The sequence below is a fragment of the Ranitomeya imitator genome, chromosome 5 (assembly GCF_032444005.1).
Source record: "Ranitomeya imitator isolate aRanImi1 chromosome 5, aRanImi1.pri, whole genome shotgun sequence".
Classification (NCBI taxonomy): Eukaryota; Metazoa; Chordata; class Amphibia; order Anura; family Dendrobatidae; genus Ranitomeya; species Ranitomeya imitator.
This window is the reverse complement of record NC_091286.1, coordinates 384,600,955-384,622,907: the sequence shown is the minus strand read 5'-3', so window position 1 is coordinate 384,622,907 and position 21,953 is coordinate 384,600,955. Positions and strand designations below refer to the sequence as shown.

At 43.5% G+C, this 21,953-nt stretch overlaps 1 protein-coding gene across 2 annotated transcripts in view; it reads left to right on the top strand.

Annotated features, from left to right (window-relative positions):
- Positions 1-21,953, top strand: part of TINAG (tubulointerstitial nephritis antigen) — a 278,683-nt gene that overhangs the window by 234,311 nt on the left and 22,419 nt on the right. For both annotated transcript variants that reach the window (XR_011312426.1, XM_069726763.1), the window contains exon 9: positions 12,472-12,586. Coding sequence is in view for 1 of the 2 variants with exons in the window: in XM_069726763.1 (XP_069582864.1) it covers positions 12,472-12,586 (115 nt within the window). In the remaining variant the exon portion in view is untranslated. The remainder of the gene's footprint in view (positions 1-12,471; positions 12,587-21,953) is intronic.

Sequence of the window (21,953 nt, the reverse complement as noted above, 5' to 3'; positions counted from 1 at the left end):
CAAGGTCACTGCTGCATCACACTGCATTGCAATACTTACAAAATGCATTTTGGACCCGAGCCGGGGCATTGTCCCAGCCATCCCACATCGCTTTGGCCACCTCATTCCATAGCCAGTGGATTGTCATGTTGCCTGAGTGCTGCGGAACCCGGGTGTCCCACAACGGGACTCACTCATGGACCAGGGAGATAAGGAGGTCATTTTCAATGAGGTCCTCATCCCGTTCTGGAACCTAAAAAATAAATAAAGACATTAATGTTGGATACATTAACAGAAGGAAAAGAAATAAAACAGAGACAGAAAACTGGCATGAATATTGAAGCTCAAGAAGAGAAAGGAGTCAAGAAGAAAAAGGGAAAGAAACAGAAAAGTAAAGAAATGAACATCCAATAGTAAAGTGAGCATACAATAAACAGTCAGCCACGTATACATACACGCTGCCGCCTTGCCACCTGACCGTGACCCCGCTGCTCCTGCTCAGCCTCAGTGGAAGAAGTGCTCTAAAAAAAGGAAAAAAAAATTGTCATGTGTAGATGTGACAGTGAATACTTACCAATTTGAGGAGGTGAGTACTCACTTCACTGACATGTTCGGCTTGTGCAGGCCCAGGCCGTTGCTCCTCAGAAGAAGAAGATGACATTCTGATGCACGCAGTAAGAAAGAAATGGCAGAAATTAGGACATATAGAGACAGAAAATAGAAAATAAAGACATTGGCTAGGATATACTCACATTGTTCAGAGTGTAGATTCCTTCCTGTGTCTGGTCTGCTGTGTCTGCTGTTGTTGCTCGTCTGCTGACTAGTGACCTGCAAATGTCCACTCCCTCCCATTATCAGTTTGTATGTGGGGGGTGGCTAATCAGTGTCTAGACATGTTTTCCTGTGGTGCAACGCATGCGTTCACAAACGCAAGCTAACGCATGTGCTTGCAAACGCATGCGTTCACATAGAAAGCAATGCGTTTTTTTGCCGCATTCCTTCCGCTAACAACCGCATTCGTTTCTAGGCGGCAAACCGATCGCAGACACATGCGTCCCTAATGTTACATATAATGAAAATAATTGGAACAACATCTAACATTACCACAAGTATCATGCAAAGCTTTCCCAACCAGTAGTCCAATGGTTTCCAATGGTAGAGAAGAAAAAAAAGAAAACAGCCCAAAAATGAAAAAAAAAAGGACTTTATTGCCTGAACGGCGTGGCAACGTTTCAGATGTGATATCCTTTCTCAAGCAGTGAACATATAAGTGAAGCAAACTTTTATAGGAAATGCATACATTTCTCATTAATAAATTCATTAAAAATAGTAATGAAAACTTCAAGAGTTGTACATTAGTGATCAGTAGGGTTGAGCGACTTTTCTTTTTATAGGATCGGGTCGGGTTTCACGAAACCCGACTTTTTCAAAAGTCGGGTCCAGTGAAATCGGCCGATCCTATAGAAAACGCTCTTTCAGGCCATGGGATCCATATTTAAGTGTAAAATAAAGAATCAAAAAAAAAAATATTGATATACTTACCCTCGGACGCGCCCTGGTTCTCACCGGCAGCCTTCCTTCCTAAGAATGAGCGCCTGAAGGACCTTCGATGACGTCGCGGCTTGTGATTGGTCGCGTGAGTGGTCACATGGGCGTCACACGACCAATCACAAGCCACGACGTCATCTAAGGTCCTTCAGGTGCTGATTCTTAGGAAGGAAGGCTGCGGGTTAGAACCAGGGTGCGTCCGAGGGTGAGTATATACCTATTAGGAATATACTCACCCTCGGACACGCCCTCGGATGCTTCCTTCCTAAGAATTAGCGCCTGAAGCACCTTAGATGACGTTGCGGCTTGTGAGTGGTCGCGTGACGCCCATGTGACCGCTCACGCGACCAATCACAAGCCGCAACGTCATCGAAGGCCCTTCAGGCGCTCATTCGTAGGAAGGAAGGCTGCCGGTGAGAACCAGGGCACATCCGAGGGTGAGTATATCAATATTTTTTTATTTTTATTCTTTATTTTACACTTAAATATGAATTCCGATACCAATTCCCGATATCTTAAACATATCGGAACTCGGTATCGGAACTCCGATTCCAGATCAGAAGATCGCCGACCTCATGGCCGACCCCACACAGGGGTCGGGTCGGGTTTCATGAAACCCGACTTTGCCAAAAGTCGGCGACTTCTGAATCTGGCCGACCCGTTTCGCTCAACCCTAGTGATCAAAGATCAGCTAAGTGCATATTAAGTTAATCTTTTCAAATACAGTATTCATATGTTAAAAACATTATGTGCAACATGATTATAGATAAAATTTTACCAAACAATCAATTAGACAAATTCAGGTGTCCCTCTCTTATGAAACATGATTAGAGCACACTCACAATTGTATTTCTCAATGTGCGCCTAGTCCTCGGCGTCCTCATACATCTACTGCGCATGTCAGTGACGTCTATTCGCAGGACCCACAGTGCTGCGGTCCGTGTCTGCGCAGAGTTGTTATGAGGACAGCAGCGCCATGTTTGTACTATAAATAATATGGAAGAACACCTTAACAGAGTATATATAAAATTAAATACAGAACAACCAAATAATAAATAGAAAAATCCAAGAAGAGTTTGTAAAGAGCTTGTAAGTAGACATAACAAATAAAGAAGAAAGGGGAGGGAAAATACATTTTTTCAGAAGAGATAAGAAGTATTTATAAAAAATAATAAAATCACACTAAAAATCTGGGGACAAATTGTAATGTGCCACAAAGAAGATCAGGACCTTAGTCCGAAATCGCAAGGTCCAAAGAATAAAAATCCATGCATGGAAATGGAGGTATTAAGGGGCGGACAATCCCCCATATCCCTCCCTTCCATTGCATAGAACACTTGCTAACAAAGAATTATTTGGTCACATACAACGTCCCTTTTATCATATTTTTAAAAAATGTTCTGGAAATCTTATAGGAACCAATCAAAATATACCGCAGATAAAGACAGCGGTCAGGACATAAGTCCAAGTAAGTGTCACCAGGTCAGGGATACTCTCCCCATTTAAGTGTGGCATCCCAAACCAGTTCATGGACATAGAGACCCAAAAGGGGTGGATGCTCCCCCTTGTTCCTCTTATCCATTATAAAGGACACTACATGACCACATATCTTTGGCCAAATTATTTAAAGTTCCCTTAAGTGCATATAGATAAATGCAAAACCAAAAACAAAGTGCTTCCAAAGACTTCTTTATTTTATATCCATCTCCCTCTTATTTATTAATGTCATACAAGCTAAAAAATCGTACAAAAAGAAAAACAAATAGTATATAATTCCCCATAACCCAAACCGAACCAAACTAAAAGTAATTTATTAACCCCTTCCCGACCTTTGACGCATACGCTGCGTCATGAAAGTCGGTGCCATTCCGACCCATGACGCAGCATATGCGTCATGGAAAGATCGCGTCCCTGCAGGCCGGGTGGAAGGGTTAACTCCCATTTCACCCGATCTGCAGGGACAGGGGGAGTGGTAGTTTAGCCCAGGGGGGGTGGCTTCACCCCCTCGTGGCTACGATCGCTCTGATTGGCTGTTGAAAGTGAAACTGCCAATCAGAGCGATTTGTAATATTTCACCTAAAAAAATGGTGAAATATTACAATCCAGCCAAGGCCGATGCTGCAATATCATCGGCCATGAAGACACAAAAGAGAATAGTAAAACCAAAAACACTCAGTTTGAAAAAATGTTGCAGTAATCCGCAAGTGCTAGTAAAAGATGTAAAAAACAGGGTATTTGGTTGATACGTTTTTTGCAAAAAATGTATACTAAGCTGCTCTACCAATCTTCACGGTATACCCTTATCAGAGCAGTCCTAACTAATGTATGCAATCCCTATCTGATGTATTTAAAAACCTGATCATCTGTATATAACCTGTGTGAACAGGGTTCAGAGAGGAAAAATCCATGTGTGCATACAGGGTAGAACAGCTTTTGTGCAGATAGCCCAAGAGGAGTGGTGGAACTCCCCAGTCTTGTAGACACAAGAGAACAATTATGGAAACAGGAACACATGGGCTACTTGCACAGTGAACAAGTCTGTATGATCATGTTCACACACCACCAAGAAACCTGAAGACACAAAAGAGAATAGTAAAACCAAAAACACTCAGTTTGAAAAAATGTTGCAGTAATCCGCAAGTGCTAGTAAAAGATGTAAAAAACAGGGTATTTGGTTGATACGTTTTTTGCAAAAAATGTATACTAAGCTGCTCTACCAATCTTCACGGTATACCCTTATCAGAGCAGTCCTAACTAATGTATGCAATCCCTATCTGATGTATTTAAAAACCTGATCATCTGTATATAACCTGTGTGAACAGGGTTCAGAGAGGAAAAATCCATGTGTGCATACAGGGTAGAACAGCTTTTGTGCAGATAGCCCAAGAGGAGTGGTGGAACTCCCCAGTCTTGTAGACACAAGAGAACAATTATGGAAACAGGAACACATGGGCTACTTGCACAGTGAACAAGTCTGTATGATCATGTTCACACACCACCAAGAAACCTGAAGACACAAAAGAGAATAGTAAAACCAAAAACACTCAGTTTGAAAAAATGTTGCAGTAATCCGCAAGTGCTAGTAAAAGATGTAAAAAACAGGGTATTTGGTTGATACGTTTTTTGCAAAAAATGTGTATACTAAGCTGCTCTACCAATCTTCACGGTATACCCTTATCAGAGCAGTCCTAACTAATGTATGCAATCCCTATCTGATGTATTTAAAAACCTGATCATCTGTATATAACCTGTGTGAACAGGGTTCAGAGAGGAAAAATCCATGTGTGCATACAGGTTAGAACAGCTTTTGTGCAGATAGCCCAAGAGGAGTGGTGGAACTCCCCAGTCTTGTAGACACAAGAGAACAATTATGGAAACAGGAACACATGGGCTACTTGCACAGTGAACAAGTCTGTATGATCATGTTCACACACCACCAAGAAACCTGAAGACACAAAAGAGAATAGTAAAACCAAAAACACTCAGTTTGAAAAAATGTTGCAGTAATCCGCAAGTGCTAGTAAAAGATGTAAAAAAACAGGGTATTTGGTTGATACGTTTTTTGCAAAAAATGTATACTAAGCTGCTCTACCAATCTTCACGGTATACCCTTATCAGAGCAGTCCTAACTAATGTATGCAATCCCTATCTGATGTATTTAAAAACCTGATCATCTGTATATAACCTGTGTGAACAGGGTTCAGAGAGGAAAAATCCATGTGTGCATACAGGGTAGAACAGCTTTTGTGCAGATAGCCCAAGAGGAGTGGTGGAACTCCCCAGTCTTGTAGACACAAGAGAACAATGATGGAAACAGGAACACATGGGCTACTTGCACAGTGAACAAGTCTGTATGATCATGTTCACACACCACCAAGAAACCTGAAGACACAAAAGAGAATAGTAAAACCAAAAACACTCAGTTTGAAAAAATGTTGCAGTAATCCGCAAGTGCTAGTAAAAGATGTAAAAAACAGGGTATTTGGTTGATACGTTTTTTGCAAAAAATGTATACTAAGCTGCTCTACCAATCTTCACGGTATACCCTTATCAGAGCAGTCCTAACTAATGTATGCAATCCCTATCTGATGTATTTAAAAACCTGATCATCTGTATATAACCTGTGTGAACAGGGTTCAGAGAGGAAAAATCCATGTGTGCATACAGGGTAGAACAGCTTTTGTGCAGATAGCCCAAGAGGAGTGGTGGAACTCCCCAGTCTTGTAGACACAAGAGAACAATACATCAGATAGGGATTGCATACATTAGTTAGGACTGCTCTGATAAGGGTATACCGTGAAGATTGGTAGAGCAGCTTAGTATACATTTTTTGCAAAAAACGTATCAACCAAATACCCTGTTTTTTACATCTTTTACTAGCACTTGCGGATTACTGCAACATTTTTTCAAACTGAGTGTTTTTGGTTTTACTATTCTCTTTTGTGTCTTCAGGTTTCTTGGTGGTGTGTGAACATGATCATACAGACTTGTTCACTGTGCAAGTAGCCCATGTGTTCCTATTTCCATAATTGTTCTCTTGTGTCTACAAGACTGGGGAGTTCCACCACTCCTCTTGGGCTATCTGCACAAAAGCTGTTCTACCCTGTATGCACACATGGATTTTTCCTCTCTGAACCCTGTTCACACAGGTTATATACAGATGATCAGGTTTTTAAATACATCAGATAGGGATTGCATACATTAGTTAGGACTGCTCTGATAAGGGTATACCGTGAAGATTGGTAGAGCAGCTTAGTATACATTTTTTGCAAAAAACGTATCAACCAAATACCCTGTTTTTTACATCTTTTACTAGCACTTGCGGATTACTGCAACATTTTTTCAAACTGAGTGTTTTTGGTTTTACTATTCTCTTTTGTGTCTTCAGGTTTCTTGGTGGTGTGTGAACATGATCATACAGACTTGTTCACTGTGCAAGTAGCCCATGTGTTCCTGTTTCCAATATCATCGGCCATGGCTGGACACACTAATGTGCACCCACCCCACCCCTCCGATCGCCCCCCCAGCCCCCCGATCTGTGGTCCGCTCCCCTCGGTCCTGTGCTCCGCTCCCCCGTCCTCCTGCCCGCTCCCCCCGTGCTCCAATCACACCCCCGTGCTCCAAACAAACCCCCCGCACTCCGATCCCCCCCCGCACAGCGATCCCCCCCGCACAGCGATCCCCCCCCGTGCTCCGATCCACCCGCCCGCACAGCGATCCCCCACTCCGTGCTCCAATCCACCCCCCCGTGTTCCGATCCACGCCCCCCGTGCTCCGACGCCCCCCCCCGTGCCCTGATCTTCCCCCCCATATACTTACCTGGCCTCCCGGGGACCGTCCGTCTTCTTTCCTGGGCGCCGCCATCTTCCAGATTCGTTCCAGAGTGAATTTTGATCACTGAGATAGGTTATATCTCAGTGATCAAAATTTAAAAAAAAAGTAAATGACCCCCCCCCTTTGTCACCCCCATAGGTAGGGACAATAAAAAAAATAATTTTTTTTTTCCACTAAGGTTGGGGTAAGAACTAGGGTTAGGGTTAGGGTTAAGGGTAGGGTTAGGGGTAGGGGTAGGGCTAGGGTTAGGGCTAGGGCTAGGGTTAGGGCTAGGGCTAGGGCTAGGGTTTGGGTTAGGGCTAGTGTTGGGGCTAGGGTTAGGGTTAGGGGTAGGGTTAGGGTTAGGGGTAGGGTTATGAATGTGCACACATATTCTGGTCCTCTGCGGATTTTTCCGCTGCGGATTTGATAAATCCGCAGTGCTAAACGCTGCGGATTTATGGCGGATTTACCATGTTTTTTCTGCGCATTTCAATGCGGTTTTACAACAGCGATTTTCTATTTGAGCAGTTGTAAAACCGCTGCGGAATCCGCAGAAAGAAGTGACATGCTGCGGAATGTAAACCGCTGCGTTTCCGTGCAGTTTTTCTGCAGCATGTGTACAGCGATTTTTGTTTTCCATAGGTTTACATTGAACTGTAAACTCATGGGAAACTGCTGCGGATCTGCAGCGTTTTCCGCAGCGTGTGCACATACCTTTAGAATTAGGCTATGTGCACACGGTGCGGATTGGCCGCTGCGGATCCGCAGCAGAGTTCCATCAGGTTTACAGTACCATGTAAACATATGGAAAGCCAAATCCGCTGTGCCCATGGTACGGAAAATACCGCGCGGGAACGCTGCGTTGTATTTTCCGCAGCATGTAAATTCTTTGTGCGGATTCCGCAGCGTTTTACACCTGTTCCTCAATAGGAATCCGCAGGTGAAATCCGGACAAAAAACACTGGCAATCCGCGGTAAATCCGCAGGTAAAACGCAGTGCCTTTTACCCACGGATTTTTCAAAAATGGTGCTGAAAAATCTCATACGAATCCGCAACGTTGGCACATAGCCTTAGGGCTAGGGTTGGGTTGGAATTAGGGTTGTGGTTAGGGTTAGGGGTGTGTTGGGGTTACGGGTGTGTTGGGGTTAGGGTTGTGATTAGGGTTACGGCTACAGTTGGGATAAGGGTTAGGGGTGTGTTGGAGTTAGAATTGAGGGGTTTCCACTGTTTAGGCACATCAGGGGGTCTCCAAACGCAACATGGCGCCACCATTGATTCCAGCCAATCTTGTATTCAAAAAGTCAAATGGTGCTCCCTCACTTCCGAGCCCCGACGTGCACCCAAACAGTGGTTTACCCCCACATATGGGGTACCAGCATACTCAGGACAAACTGCGCAACAATTACTGGGGTCCAATTTCTCCTGTTACCCTTGTGAAAATAAAGAAATGCTTGCTAAAACATCATTTTTGAGGAAAGAAAAATGATTTTTTATTTTCACGGCTCTGCGTTGTAAACGTCTGTGAAGCACTTGGGGGTTCAAAGTGCTCACCACATATTTAGATAAGTTCCTTGGGGGGTCTAGTTTCTAAAATGGGGTCACTTGTGGGGGGTTTCTACTGTTTAGGCACACCAGGGGCTCTGCAAACGCAATGTGACGCCCGCAGACCATTCCATCAAAGTCTGCATTTCAAAAGTCACTACTTCCCTTCTGAGCCCCGACGTGTGCCCAAACAGTGGTTTACCCCCACACATGGGGTATCAGCGTACTCAGGAGAAACTGGACAACAACTTTTGGTGTCCAATTTCTCCTGTAACCCTTGGGAAAATAAAAAATTCTGGGCTAAATAATTATTTTTGAGGAAAGAAAATGTATTTATTATTTTCACGGCTCTGCATTATAAACTTCTATGAAGCCCTTGGGGTTTCAAAGTGCTCACCACACATCTAGATAAGTTCCTTTCGGGGTCTAGTTTCCAAAATGGGGTCACTCGTGGGGGGTTTCTACTGTTAAGCCACATCAGGGGCTCTGCAAACGCAACGTGACGCCCACAGAGCATTCCATCAAAGTCTGCATTTCAAAATGTCACTACTTCACTTCCGAGCCCCGGCATGTGCCCAAACAGTGGTTTACCCCCAAATATGGGGTAAAAGCGTACTCAGGAGAAACTGGACAACAACTTTTGGGTCAAATTTCTCCTGTTACCCTTTGTAAAATAAAAAATTGCAGGCTAAAAGATCATTTTTGAGAAAATAATTTTTTTTTTTTTATTTTCATGGCTCTGCGTTATAAACTTCTGTGAAGCACTTGGGGGTTCAAAGTCCTCACCACACATCTAGATTAGTTCCTTTGGGGGTCTAGTTTCCAAAATGGGGTCATTTCTGGGGATCTCCAATGTTTAGGCACACAGGGGCTCTCCAAACGTGACATGGTGTCCGCTAATGATTGGAGCTAATTTTCCATTTAAAAAGCCAAATGGCGTGCCATCCCTTCCGAGCCCTGCCGTGCGCCCAAACAGTGGTTTACCCCCACATGTGGGGTATCAGCGTACTCAGGACAAACTGGACAACAATATTTGGGGTCCAATTTCTCCTATTATCCTTGGCAAAATAGGAAATTCCAGGCTAAAAAATCATTTTTGAGGAAAGAAAAATTATTTTTTATTTTCATGGCTCTGCGTTATAAACTTCTGTGAAGCACCTGGGGGTTTAAAGTGCTCAATATGCATCTAGATAAGTTCCTTGGGGGGTCTAGTTTCCAAAATGGGGTCACTTGTGGGGGAGCTCCAATGCATAGGCACACAGGGGCTCTCCAAACGCGACATGGTGTCCGCTAACAATTGGAGCTAATTTTCCATTCAAAAAGTCAAATGGCGCGCCTTCCCTTCCGAGCCCTGCCGTGTGCCCAAACAGTGGTTTACCCCCACATATGAGGTATCGGCGTACTCGGGAGAAATTGCCCAACAAATTTTATGATCCATTTTATCCTACTGCCCATGTGAAAATGAAAAAATTGAGGCGAAAAGAATTTTTTTGTGAAAAAAAAGTACTTTTTCATTTTTACAGATCAATTTGTGAAGCACCTGAGGGTTTAAAGTGCTCACTAGGCATCTAAATAAGTTCCTTGGGGCGTCTAGTTTTCAAAATGGGGTCACTTGTGGGGGAGCTCCAATTTTTAGGCACACGGGGGCTCTCCAAACGTGACATGGTGTCCGCTAAAGAGTGGAGCCAATTTTTGATTCAAAAAGTCAAATGGCGCTCCTTCCCTTCCAAGCCCTGCCGTGTTCCCAAACAGTGGTTTACCCCCACATATGAGGTATCAACGTACTCAGGACAAATTGGACAACAACTTTCGTGGTTCAGTTTCTCCTTTTACCATTGGGAAAATAAAAAAATTGTTGCTAAAAGATAATTTTTGTGACTAAAAAGTTAAATGTTCATTTTTTCCTTCCATGTTGCTTCTGCTGCTGTAAAGCACCTGAAGGGTTAATAAACTTCTTGAATGTGGTTTTGAGTACCTTGAGGGGTGCAGTTTTTAGAATGGTGTCACTTTTGGGTATTTTCAGCCATATAAACCCCTCAAACTGACTTCAAATGTGAGGTGGTCCCTCAAAAAAATGGTTTTGTAAATTTCGTTGTAAAAATGACAAATCGCTGGTCAAATTTTAACCCTTATAACTTCCTAACAAAAAAAATTTTGTTTCCAAAATTGTGCTGATGTAAAGTAAACATGTGGGAAATGTTATTTATTAACTATTTTGTGTCACATATCTCTCTGGTTTAACAGAATAAAAATTCAAAATGTGAAAATTGCAAAATTTTCAAAATTTTCGCCAAATTTCCGTTTTTATCACAAATAAACACAGAATTTATTGACCTAAATTTACCAGTAACATGAAGCCCAATATGTCATGAAAAAACAGTCTCAGAACCGCTAAGATCCGTTGAAGCGTTCCTGAGTTATTACCTCATAAAGGGACACTGGTCAGAATTGCAAAAAACGGCAAGGTCTTTAAGGTCAAAATAGGCTGGGTCATGAAGGGGTTAATTGTGCTTTTTCATAGATTGGGACATCTGAAAGAAAAAATAAAGAAAGAAATAATATTAAAAAAATAATGTTTTATATCAAAACACGTCAAGCGTAGTGATAGAAAAAATACTGGAACCACTGTATTCTAAATAATTTGATTCAATTTGAAGTTCACATTAAGGCCATATGGTTTTAGAATATTCAATTTAGTTATCCATTCTAATTCCACCCTTTTGAGTAACCGCACACGATCTCCCCCTCTCCTCTGTACAGGTATCATATCAATAATGCGGAAACGTAACTGTTTCTCAGTATGTGACTTTTCCGCAAAATGTTTGGAGACTGTTTTTTCCTTATGGTATGTCGGTGTTGGTTGATTCTAGTTTTGAAATCACACGTGGTCTCACCAACATACCGTAAGGAACAAGGGCATTGCAGCAAATATATGACAAAATCTGAGTCACATGTCAGAAAATGTTGAATCCTGAACTCTTCATTAGTTATATGATGGACAAAACTTGAGCCCTTAAGCATCAGCGTACAATTAATACATGACAAACATGGAAAACAACCCTTCCTATCACACCCAGTAAGTGTAGTCTGGCTATATGTTTTGAAAGAACCAATATCAGATCTCACCAAAGTTGAGGCAATAGTGCGATTACGTTTATATGAAAAAATTGGTGGTTTTGAAAATTCTGTCACCTCTGGTAGGCATTTATGTAACCTGCCCCAATGTCTACATACAATTTTGGCGATTTTTCCACTTTCCTCACAGAACGATGTTACAAAAGGAATACGATTAAATTCCCTTGGATTCATCTTTTTATGGAGTAAATCTTCTCTTCTCATTACATCAACTTTGCTCTTTTGAGTTTTCAATTGATTTTTTTGGATATCCTATATCAGAGAACTTTTTCAATGTCACCTCCATAGACTTTCTTAGTGAAAATGTTAAATATAGGAATACACGACGCATGCGGATAATTGCGGAAGAAACGCTGCGTACACAACCTTAGCCATGACATATTTTATTCAAGACAATATACATAAAGTACAGTGGCCTATCTTCACTTCAATAAGTAAAACCATTCCAAAGTTGTTGTCCCTTAAAATTAAACATGTCAGACTTGAAATTTGGGCTGGGTCCTGATCTCCAATATAGGTCACACTATTAGCAGGTTAGCAGGTCTTGGGTTTCACTCACATAAGACAGAATGCACCATATGTACCCCTTTTACCGGCTATCTTATAAAATTAGTTCACTGGAAAGAACACATCCAATGGTTTGTAGGCTGATGATCATTTTCTACATTAAGTCCAATACTTGTTGCTAAGCAATGACCTGAAATGTATTCAGTCCTCTTTATTTCAAATAACATCAGTTAAAAATACCACCTGTTATAAAATCAAAGAAATCTCAGGTATTAAAAACCTCAGTTTTTCTTATTCTGCAGTTTTTCTTATTCTGTTACTGCTTGAAAAGTAGAACAGTGATGTATCTGTTCTATTTTATAACGTCTCTTTGTGATAGTGAATAACTTATAGACACTCAATTAATTTTAAAAGTTTAACCATGAAATTTTTTGTTCTTCTAGCTGTAATGACAGTCCACGAAGATTTCTTTCTTTATAAAACTGGTATCTACAAATACATAGGCATGAGTGAAAAGAAACATAGACAAAAAGGCACACATTCAGTAAAGATAATTGGGTAAGTCATGGGTATTTTAGAAGTTGCTCTGACTTCTTAATTTTATTCTATTTGCACAAACAATTCTGCTATACTCGTGTTTTCAAGTTTTGTTTTTTACTTAAGTTTTAGGCCTAATAGAACAAATTTGTAATGTGATAGACGCAGTAATTGCATCATGGTAACATTTTATTTTACCTTTCAAGAAAACAACTAAAGAAAGTGTTCATGAAGACTGTATCTAAATGTTATTTTGCCATCTGATACATTGATACTTCTAGACTGGAAAATCTATTTCCAAAAAATAACATTAAGACAAAGCGAGAATAATTTAAGAATATTTGAAGGATAGGCTTTGACATTTTAGGATAGCAACTTGGTTTTTAGAGGATATGGACTCAAGAAGAGCAGAATATGTTTGCATTAAGCTGTTAAAACTGAAAGGGACTGAAGAAACAGATAAAATAGAAAGAACACTGCAAATCACGAGAGCAGCAAAGAAAGAAGGTTTAAAAAGATACCAATCAAGAACAATCCTAAAACACGTCTTTAGCACATAAAAGCGAAACATAAATTAAACAGTACTGGACTGGAATAAAAGATTAAGATCATACAATAACTGATCCTTAAGCAAGTTTTATGTATTTACACTTGCATACAGAAAATAAAAGTACTTTTATATTACTTTTAAACTTAATCCATAGACGTCAGATCGGTAGCAAGCCCATAGAATAGAGTGCTCAATAAATAGTGGAAAAGACCATACCAATAAAACACAAGAAATGACAATGTAAATTGTCAGGCACATCTAAATAATACATTAATGTATGAATAGTATCAAAATAATCTTTATCAACCATATACAATCATTAATACAAGGAAGACAAAATTAAAATTATGTAAAGCACACAACAGGGTAGAAAAAAGACCTTGACGTCAGAAACTGCTGTGGTTAGACACAACCCATGCAACAAAGTCACATACATTTTGGGATTCAGCACCACTAAACAGATGGTAAGTCAAGCCCTATCTATGAAAGTAGATAAAACATAAACACAGGTATATGCAGATAAATGCAAATAGTATGGCTATGTAAAGACAAACATTAATCGGGTAGATGATGCCACATCTAGTTATCTGTGAAAAATAAGAGTCCCACAAAAATGCCAAAAGTATATCTATAGCTACCCCTCAAGGAGGATGTAATAAATAGTCCCACATTTATCACAAACTATTAGATGTTGCAATCTCTACTTTGTCTCCAGTTTTTTGGTATGGCTTTACTCTTTGCATTTATCTGTATGTATAACATCTTAAATTAATTATCTATCTATCCATCTATCTATCATATATTCATGCTTGAGTTTATGTATATATACACTGTTAATAAGCAAGAGTTTTAGGAAAGTATAGAAAAAATTTCCACAAAGTAAGAATGTCTTTAACATTTTTCTCTCTGAAGGCATTTTTTAATAGTGATGTGAATGTGTAAAATAGAAATGTAAATCAATTCATTATTTGGTGTAATCTCCCGTTCTGTGGAGCAGAACAATATTGTATATTACAATTATTAGGTTCTGTAGAAGGATGTAGATCTGGGGATTTATTATGATGGAATATAGGCTGAACTGGATGGACAAATGTCTTTTTTCGGCCTTACTACCTATGTTACTATGTTACTATGTATCCTTTGCTTGCATATCAGCATCAATATCTCACACAGGAATACTTGTATACACTTTTGGCTGGAACTTGGCAGGAAGCAAGTTCCTATCATCTTAGGCTAGGTTCACATTTGCAGTTGAGTCCGCAGCGTTTTGCTTGCAACTGCAAACGCATTGCAAAATGCATGTAAACACATGATAACGCTGTGTTTTGTATCCGCATCAACTTACGCATGATGGATAAAAAAAGCAATGTTTGCATGCGTTTTTGCATGCGTTCGCGTTGTTTATGTGCATGCATTTGTTATTAAATCAATTTTCAAGGAGAATTTCCTTGACACAAGCTATGCCCAGTGGGCGTGGCTCATGGGTTTTCTGCATGTAGACCCTTGTGCAAACGCAGGCGAACCCACGTCCTTGCGTTCCTAAGCGATCCCACAGACTGTAATGGTGCATCAGCCGCGCCCCACTGCATATCGTGAAAAAACGCATGTGGAGCGCCCCCAGACACAGGGCCACAAGTCACTCGGTACCGGTCCCTTCTCCTAATGTTCTGCGGTTGTCACGGTGGCTGGACCCGGTCGTGACCCTGCTAAGGGGCGTCCAATGAAAATGGTAGTACAGTCTGTCAGTAGTTTGTGATGCCACCTGTGGTGTTCGGTCAGGGCGACCGACGCTGCTGTGGGGTCCGCTGGGGTGATGAAATGGCAGCTGGATGGTATACCTTCCCACAGGTGAAGTATGTCCCCAGGGCTTCCCAGTAAGGTGGATGGTGATGGTGTGAGGTGCAGGCAATAACGAGGACACAGGGTTGCAGTCTCTTTACCTTTTACTGAAGGCTTCAGTACACTCAGTCCAGAGCACATTCAACCGGGCTATCAGAGACCGGCCGGTCCGATGGGCACATCCAGAGTTTCCCTCGCAGATGGAAATCGTTGCCTACCAATAGCGCCTGTGTGTTGTAGTCCTACCCTGCTGAGCATTCGGAATAGTCCTCACAACTGCTGTTCTCTTTCGTTCGTTCTCTACAGCTCTCTCTCCCTCTCTCGTTCTTTGGTTCCAGATGTTGCTAGTTTCTAAGGTCCCCCAGATAAAGTATGGCTAGGACGCCATCGTTTGACGGGAAGGCTTGGAGGTCTTCCGGGACCCTAGAGACGCCCCTCTCCCAATGTTGCCCCCTATGTCTTCGTAGGTGTAAAAGGTAGACAGCCAACCTATAATCAACTGTCCAGCGCAATTTGAAGTAAGGCCTGAAGTCAGTTACTCCTACGGTGATCCGGCCACTGACTACGCGCCTCAGTAAGATGTTGCCTTCCTCTCTCGGCACGACTCTTACTGGCTCTCCTTTGTGCTGATCTCATTTACACTGTTCCACAATATTCTTCCCCTCTTGTCTCCTCCTTAGGATACCGCCGCAAGGTGTGCAAGCGCGGTTCCGTTCCGTTCTGTTCTGTCGCTAGGCACCTGCCAGGTTCCCACGCCTGACAGGGATCCCCCTGTGTCTTCTCTCCGCAACACCCCCTGCCACGGGATGTTGCCTGGTTCCAACCCAGTCAGCTTCTGACTAACTTCCTCCCCAGCCCCTAGTTTTACCAGTGTGAGGAGTGGCCCAATAAATAAAGCCTTTTGCTCCCCCTAGTGGCCGGAGTGTGAAGTGTAATGTGTTCTGGTGATACCTGGTCAGGAGAACTCTTTAGTGCCATCGGACGCACCGCTACTCGCCTTGGGGCCATACTGCAACGACCAGGTCTCTGGGGCGCTGCACTCCCCCCTGGTTACATCCAGTACTCCTGGACTGGGAAGAGGAACAACAATATAATGCAGTGAAAGACATACAAAATTTTTGGATGCTAAGAACAAATAAATAGAAAAGGTGCTTCCCTTTATAGGAGGTAAGGACACTTGAACGTTACAAACAAAAATAACAGGTAAATATTTTTAAATAACATTATGACTATAAATAACTCTCTGTACCCAGCCGGGTATTCTACTAAGTGCAAAATTTTCGAACATTAAACTAACTCTTCCTTTAAGGGCATATAAGCTGAACCCACTAAAGGCCTACTATCAAGTACTACAACAACTCAACTTTCTTTTCCGTTCTCACTTCACCAATGCAGGACCGCCTAGCTCCTTGGCTGAGCCTACTGCCATTGTGCCGACCATCTTTCTACGTTTCTCAGGAGGACTCTCTCTCTAACCCCTACGGGCTCACTTCAAACTTTCCTGTCCTCAATCTTTATTAACATTATTAAACTATCTAAATTCTTCAGCATTATTAACGTTTTAGTAAAACAATCATCAAACATTCCCTTTAAGAGGGACCCAAGTCTCTGGTACAGACTCTCTTTCAGCAAGTTCACAGCAATCAAGTCTTTCTGCAGCGAGTCTTTGCAAAGTCTTCGCAAAGTCTTCCTCGACTTATAAAACCAGTAGGGGGCACCTTTAAGAAGGTGCAACTATTTACAAAGCCAGTTTGTGAATCATTCACCGTCCATGATTCGGCAGTCTTTAAAACAATGATGAACAGTAGAAAAACAAACAATAGAAAACAATAGGGATCCCGGGTCAACAAAGGGATCCCTAGGAGTTAACCCTGGACGGGTTGGAAGTAGCAGCAGGTAACAGTTAACTATTTACAAATCGGGTCTCCAAGGTTTAGTGTTGTGGAGGTTGTGGCCTTACCTCACAGACCACACCTTTCCGTTGGGCACGGGTGGCATCCGCAGTTGTTCGCGGGATCGGGCTCACTTGGTGATCAGGCACAGGGGCTCCTTCCTCTGGAGCTCCAGCTTCTATCTGTAGTACTGCGCACAACTGGACACCTCTGGCCACCCAGCCGGCTTCTCTCTGCCATCGGGTATACGTCACCGCATCGCCTGGCCTCAGTTCACAAGTCTCCTCCCTCGTCCCATAGCGGGGCTCCACTTCCCTCCGATCCACATGGACCTGCAGGGGTTCTCCGATCTCTTGGATCACCCCCATCTCCTCTCTGGGGTTGTAGAAGACCACCACCCCCCAGTGCGACGGCGGGACCTTCTCCTCTGCAGTGAGGTCTATCACCTCCACAGGCCACTGTTTCCTCCAAGCCGCCACTAGGCGTCGCTGGTGCTCCATCATCGGCAGGATCCTTAAGTCCCGCTCCTGCGGGACACAACTTCCTGGTCGGGTGTAAAGTTCCCACGCAGCCGGTGCGGGTAGAGGAGGAGACAGAGGGGACAGACGGATCTCCGTCGGGTGGCCCAACCGGGAACTCACTCGGGCACGGGCCTCCAGATAGCGTGCCAGCCGCCGAGCCTCGGCGGCAGCCACCCAGCCATCAGGCATCTGGCCTCCGGGCTTCCCTTCGGGCAGCTGCACGGTGGTGAGGTCCTGCAGCGGCGGCGACTCCGGGGCCGCTGCGGGCGATACAGGCCTGCGCCTGGCCGAGTCGTCTCCATGCGGTCGCCTGGGAGTCACCATCTTTGTCCCTTCCTCTGTGTCTTCTTCTCGGCCTCTCTTGCAGGGGCGGCTCCGTCCCCACTGTTATGATCTGGTGGTTTAGGAGCAACATGGGACATGCTCTGAAGGAAGTGGTACCTGTACTGACCGCAGTCCCTAAGCTCAACACAACACTAGAAGTAGCCGTGGGATGCTCCTAACACTCCCTAGGCACCTCGTCACAGCCTGAGAACTAACCACCCCTAAAGATAGAAACAGGAAAACTATCTTGGCTCAGAGAAAATCCCCAAAGGATAGATAGCCCCCCACAAGTAATGACTGTGAGTGGAGAGGGAAAAGACATACACAGAATGAAACCAGGATGAGCACAGGAGGCCAGTCTAGCTAGATAGGACAGGATGGAATACTGTGCGGTCAGTATAAAACACTACAAAAAATCCACACAGTGTTTACAAAAATCTCCACACCTGACTAAAGGTGTGGAGGGTAAATCTGCTTCCCAGAGCTTCCAGCATCACAGAATTAATTCATACTGACAGGCTGGACAAACATAAAAAGCACAGAACGGAAAAGTCCACAACCTGTGGACAGAAAAGAGCAAGCAAGGACTTAGCTTTGCTGAACTGGTCAGGATAACAGGGAAATCCAAAGAGATGTGAATCCAACCAGGAACCATTGACAAGTGGCACAAGCTGAAGGAAAGAGCCAGGCTAAATAGCCGAGCAGAATAGACAATCAGTGGAAGCAGCTGCAGACAGCTGAATCCAAGGAGCAGCCATTCCACTTAAAACCACCGAAGGGAGCCCAAGAGCAGAACTCACAAAAGTGCCACTTACAACCACCGGAGGGAGCCCAAGAGCGGAATTCACAACACCCCACCCTCCGTAGAGGATCAGAAGGCGGACCTCAGCAGCTGACGGGCCCGCCCTCAGAACACAACAATACTTAGACTGGGTGGCCATTATCGTTTGCGCTCTTCAGTTCTTTCACACCCACTTCCACGCCCTTCTTCTTCTCTTGCGCTCCTCGTGGCGCAGCAATGGCGGCTGTTTTGGCGGGAAGCTTGCGGCAGATAGCAATACACAGTCCTTGCAATAAATCACAGTCCAACATGTTTCAATCACAGTTCCAAGGCACACATGACCTGCTTCTCTGGCTTAAGTATGATCCTGTTCGTGACGCCAAGTTGGAGCGCCCCCAGACACAGGGCCACAAGTCACTCGGTACCGGTCCCTTCTCCTAATGTTCTGCGGTTGTCACGGTGGCTGGACCCGGTCGTGACCCTGCTAAGGGGCGTCCAATGAAAATGGTAGTACAGTCTGTCAGTAGTTTGTGACGCCACCTGTGGTGTTCGGTCAGGGCGACCGACGCTGCTGTGGGGTCCGCTGGGGTGATGAAATGGCAGCTGGATGGTATACCAGCTGGATGGTGTCTTCTCCCTGCAACACCCCCTGCCACGGGATGTTGCCCGGTTCCAACCCAGTCAGCTTCTGACTAACTTCCTCCCCATCCCCTAGTTTTACCAGTGTGAGGAGTGGCCCAATAAATAAAGCCTTTTGCTCCCCCTAGTGGCCAGAGTGTGAAGTGTAATGTGTTCTGGTGATACCTGGTCAGGAGAACTCTTTAGTGCCATCGGACGCACCGCTACTCGCCTTGGGGCCATACTGCAATGACCAGGTCTCTGGGGCGCTGCACATGCGTAAGCAAATGCGGGTGAACGCATGCAAACGCATGTACCCGTGTCTACAATGTTAAAGATAGGAAACCAAGACGCATGCGGACGTATGCGTCAGAAATGCTGCGGACACAACCGCAAATGTGAAACCAGCCTTGGAGAACTAACCACAGATCTTTTGTGGATGTAGGCTTGCACATATCTTTCAATCTCTTTATGTAATCCCTGACAGACTCAATCATGCTGAGATGAGGACTCTCTGGGGACCGTACCATCCCTTCTGGGATTTTGTTCTTTTTTGCTCTTCTCTTATTTCATAGTTAATACACCATGGCAATACTAAGCACAACTACAATACATAAGGCACTTTTACATCAGCAGCAAGGTTTCTTCCATGCACAGATTTCAAAGCGGGCTGGAATTTCAAGATGTGCTGTTCAAGTTCTTTTGAAGAAGTACCAAAAAATGGGCAATGTTCAATACCGTAGATTTAGTGGTGAGCCAAAGAAATAGTGTAGTAGACGAAAGAACCATTATTCTTACTTTCCTTTAGAATTGGATGATGTCCAGTAGTGCATTTAGTACAGAATTGGCAATAACCAGTGAGACCCAGCTACATCTATTTACTATTCGGCAAAGTATAGCTAAAAATTGGTATTCATTGAAGAATTGTTGCCAAAAATTTGATACTTTGACATACAGTAAAAGAGAAGAAACCACTCCTTATGTGGATCAACAGTGATATTGAATCAGTGCAAGGAAGCTGAATCACTCACTTAGTCCAGTTGCAAGACTCAACACTCTGTGACGTTAGGATTGGTCCCTCCTTAAGGCTGCTGCTATACCTGCTGGTTCCTGGACCTGTGAGTCCCGGTGCTGAAGACAAAATGTACATGTAAAAAAATTCTGGATCTTGAGAGGGCTGCCAAGGATATAGAAAATCCAGAGAAAGTAAGATTATCTAATTACTAGATGGAGGCTCGATGCTATCGCATGGGGAGGGCAGTAATGTCACTATTGGGGCAGGCTTTGCAGAATTGAGAATCTCTCCCCCATGTGCTCACCCACTTATCCACTTTCTCTTTCCCCATGTGCTGACTTCTCCCGTCTGTGCTCTCTTCTTTGACCTGTCTACCCCATGTGCTATACCCCTTGTGCAGACAGACAACGGTGGCGACATTAAAACTGCACATGCACTCCTCCTGTACAAAGATGGCCGCGGTCAATGAATAATTTGGCTAATCCCGTCAGTGGCGTGTTCGCGACAGTGTTCTGCTGGTGGTACAGCGCAAGAGGCTGCTTATGGCGTATACATTGTGTGTGCATGTGGTGCGTACAGCGTATACAGTGTGTGTGTATGTGCTGCAATGGTGTTCCACTGGTGGTACCACGCAAGAGGCTGGTACCACCAGCAGTGTCGATATTGAAACACCCATCACTTGGGTGTCCCAATATGGCGGTTGGTGAACTTCCGCCACTTAAAATTCTGGGATCCGGACACATCTGGATGGAACAGGTTGTGAAGACATTACAAGGTAAGTATACATTAGATGTGTTTCAAAGTCGATTCAACTCCTTCATTAGCTATGCAATTAATGCAATTCATACCAGATGAAGGACTTGATTGACTTTGAAATGTGTAGTTTAATATAGCTATTCATCTTACCTCCTCTGGATCTCCAATATCCTTTGCAGCGCTCACAAAAGCAGCTATTTTTCCCTGTATGTTACTTTGATGCAAGTCTAAGTGACTTAGCTATGTGCAAAAACATTGAAACTGGGGTGCAGAATGTTGGCAGGTAGAGATTCTACAAAAACTGCGGTCAAGTGTAGCTAGAAAATTTGTTTTTGTTTTTGAAGGCAAGGGTTGTCAGGCAGAATACTGATCTGATGTTGATTTTTCCTTTGTTTCTTCACCTAGCATTTCATTATATGATAAAATAAACTATTGAAGGGAATCTGTCAGCAGGTTTTATTATGTAATCTGAAAGTAGCATCACATAGGAGCTTGTTCAAACTTACACACGTTTGCTGCTATTTTCTCTTTGCAAGTTTTTGCTGCGAAACATGCAGTGTTTTACTGTCTCAGCAAAGTGAATATTTCTGAAATACCATGCACATGTTGTTTATTTTTTTCCAAGCCAATTTGAGGCAGTTTCAAATCTGTAGCATATCACTTCTTTCAGCATTTGAATCCATTTAAATGAATGAGAAAAAACTGCGTCAAGTACTCAGGCAAAAATGTATAATTTTTCCACAGTGTTTTTCCTGCAAGGAGACACATTTGGTGCAGAAATATCTGCTGTAAGCACTTACCGTATATACTCGAGTATAAGCCGAGATTTTCAGCCCAAATTTTTGGGCTGAAAGTGCCCCTCTCGGCTTATACTCGAGTCACGGTCAGCGGCATGGTCGGTGGTTGAGGGGGAGAGGGCGCTGAGGCATACTTACCTGCTTCCGGGGCTCTTGGCGCTGTCCCTGCAGTCCCACAGTCTCAGGGTGCCGCAGCTCTTCCCCTGCTCAGTGGTCACGTGGGACCGCTCATTAAATTAATGAATGTGGACTCCACTCCCATAGGAGTGGAGCTGCATATTCATTTCTCTAATGA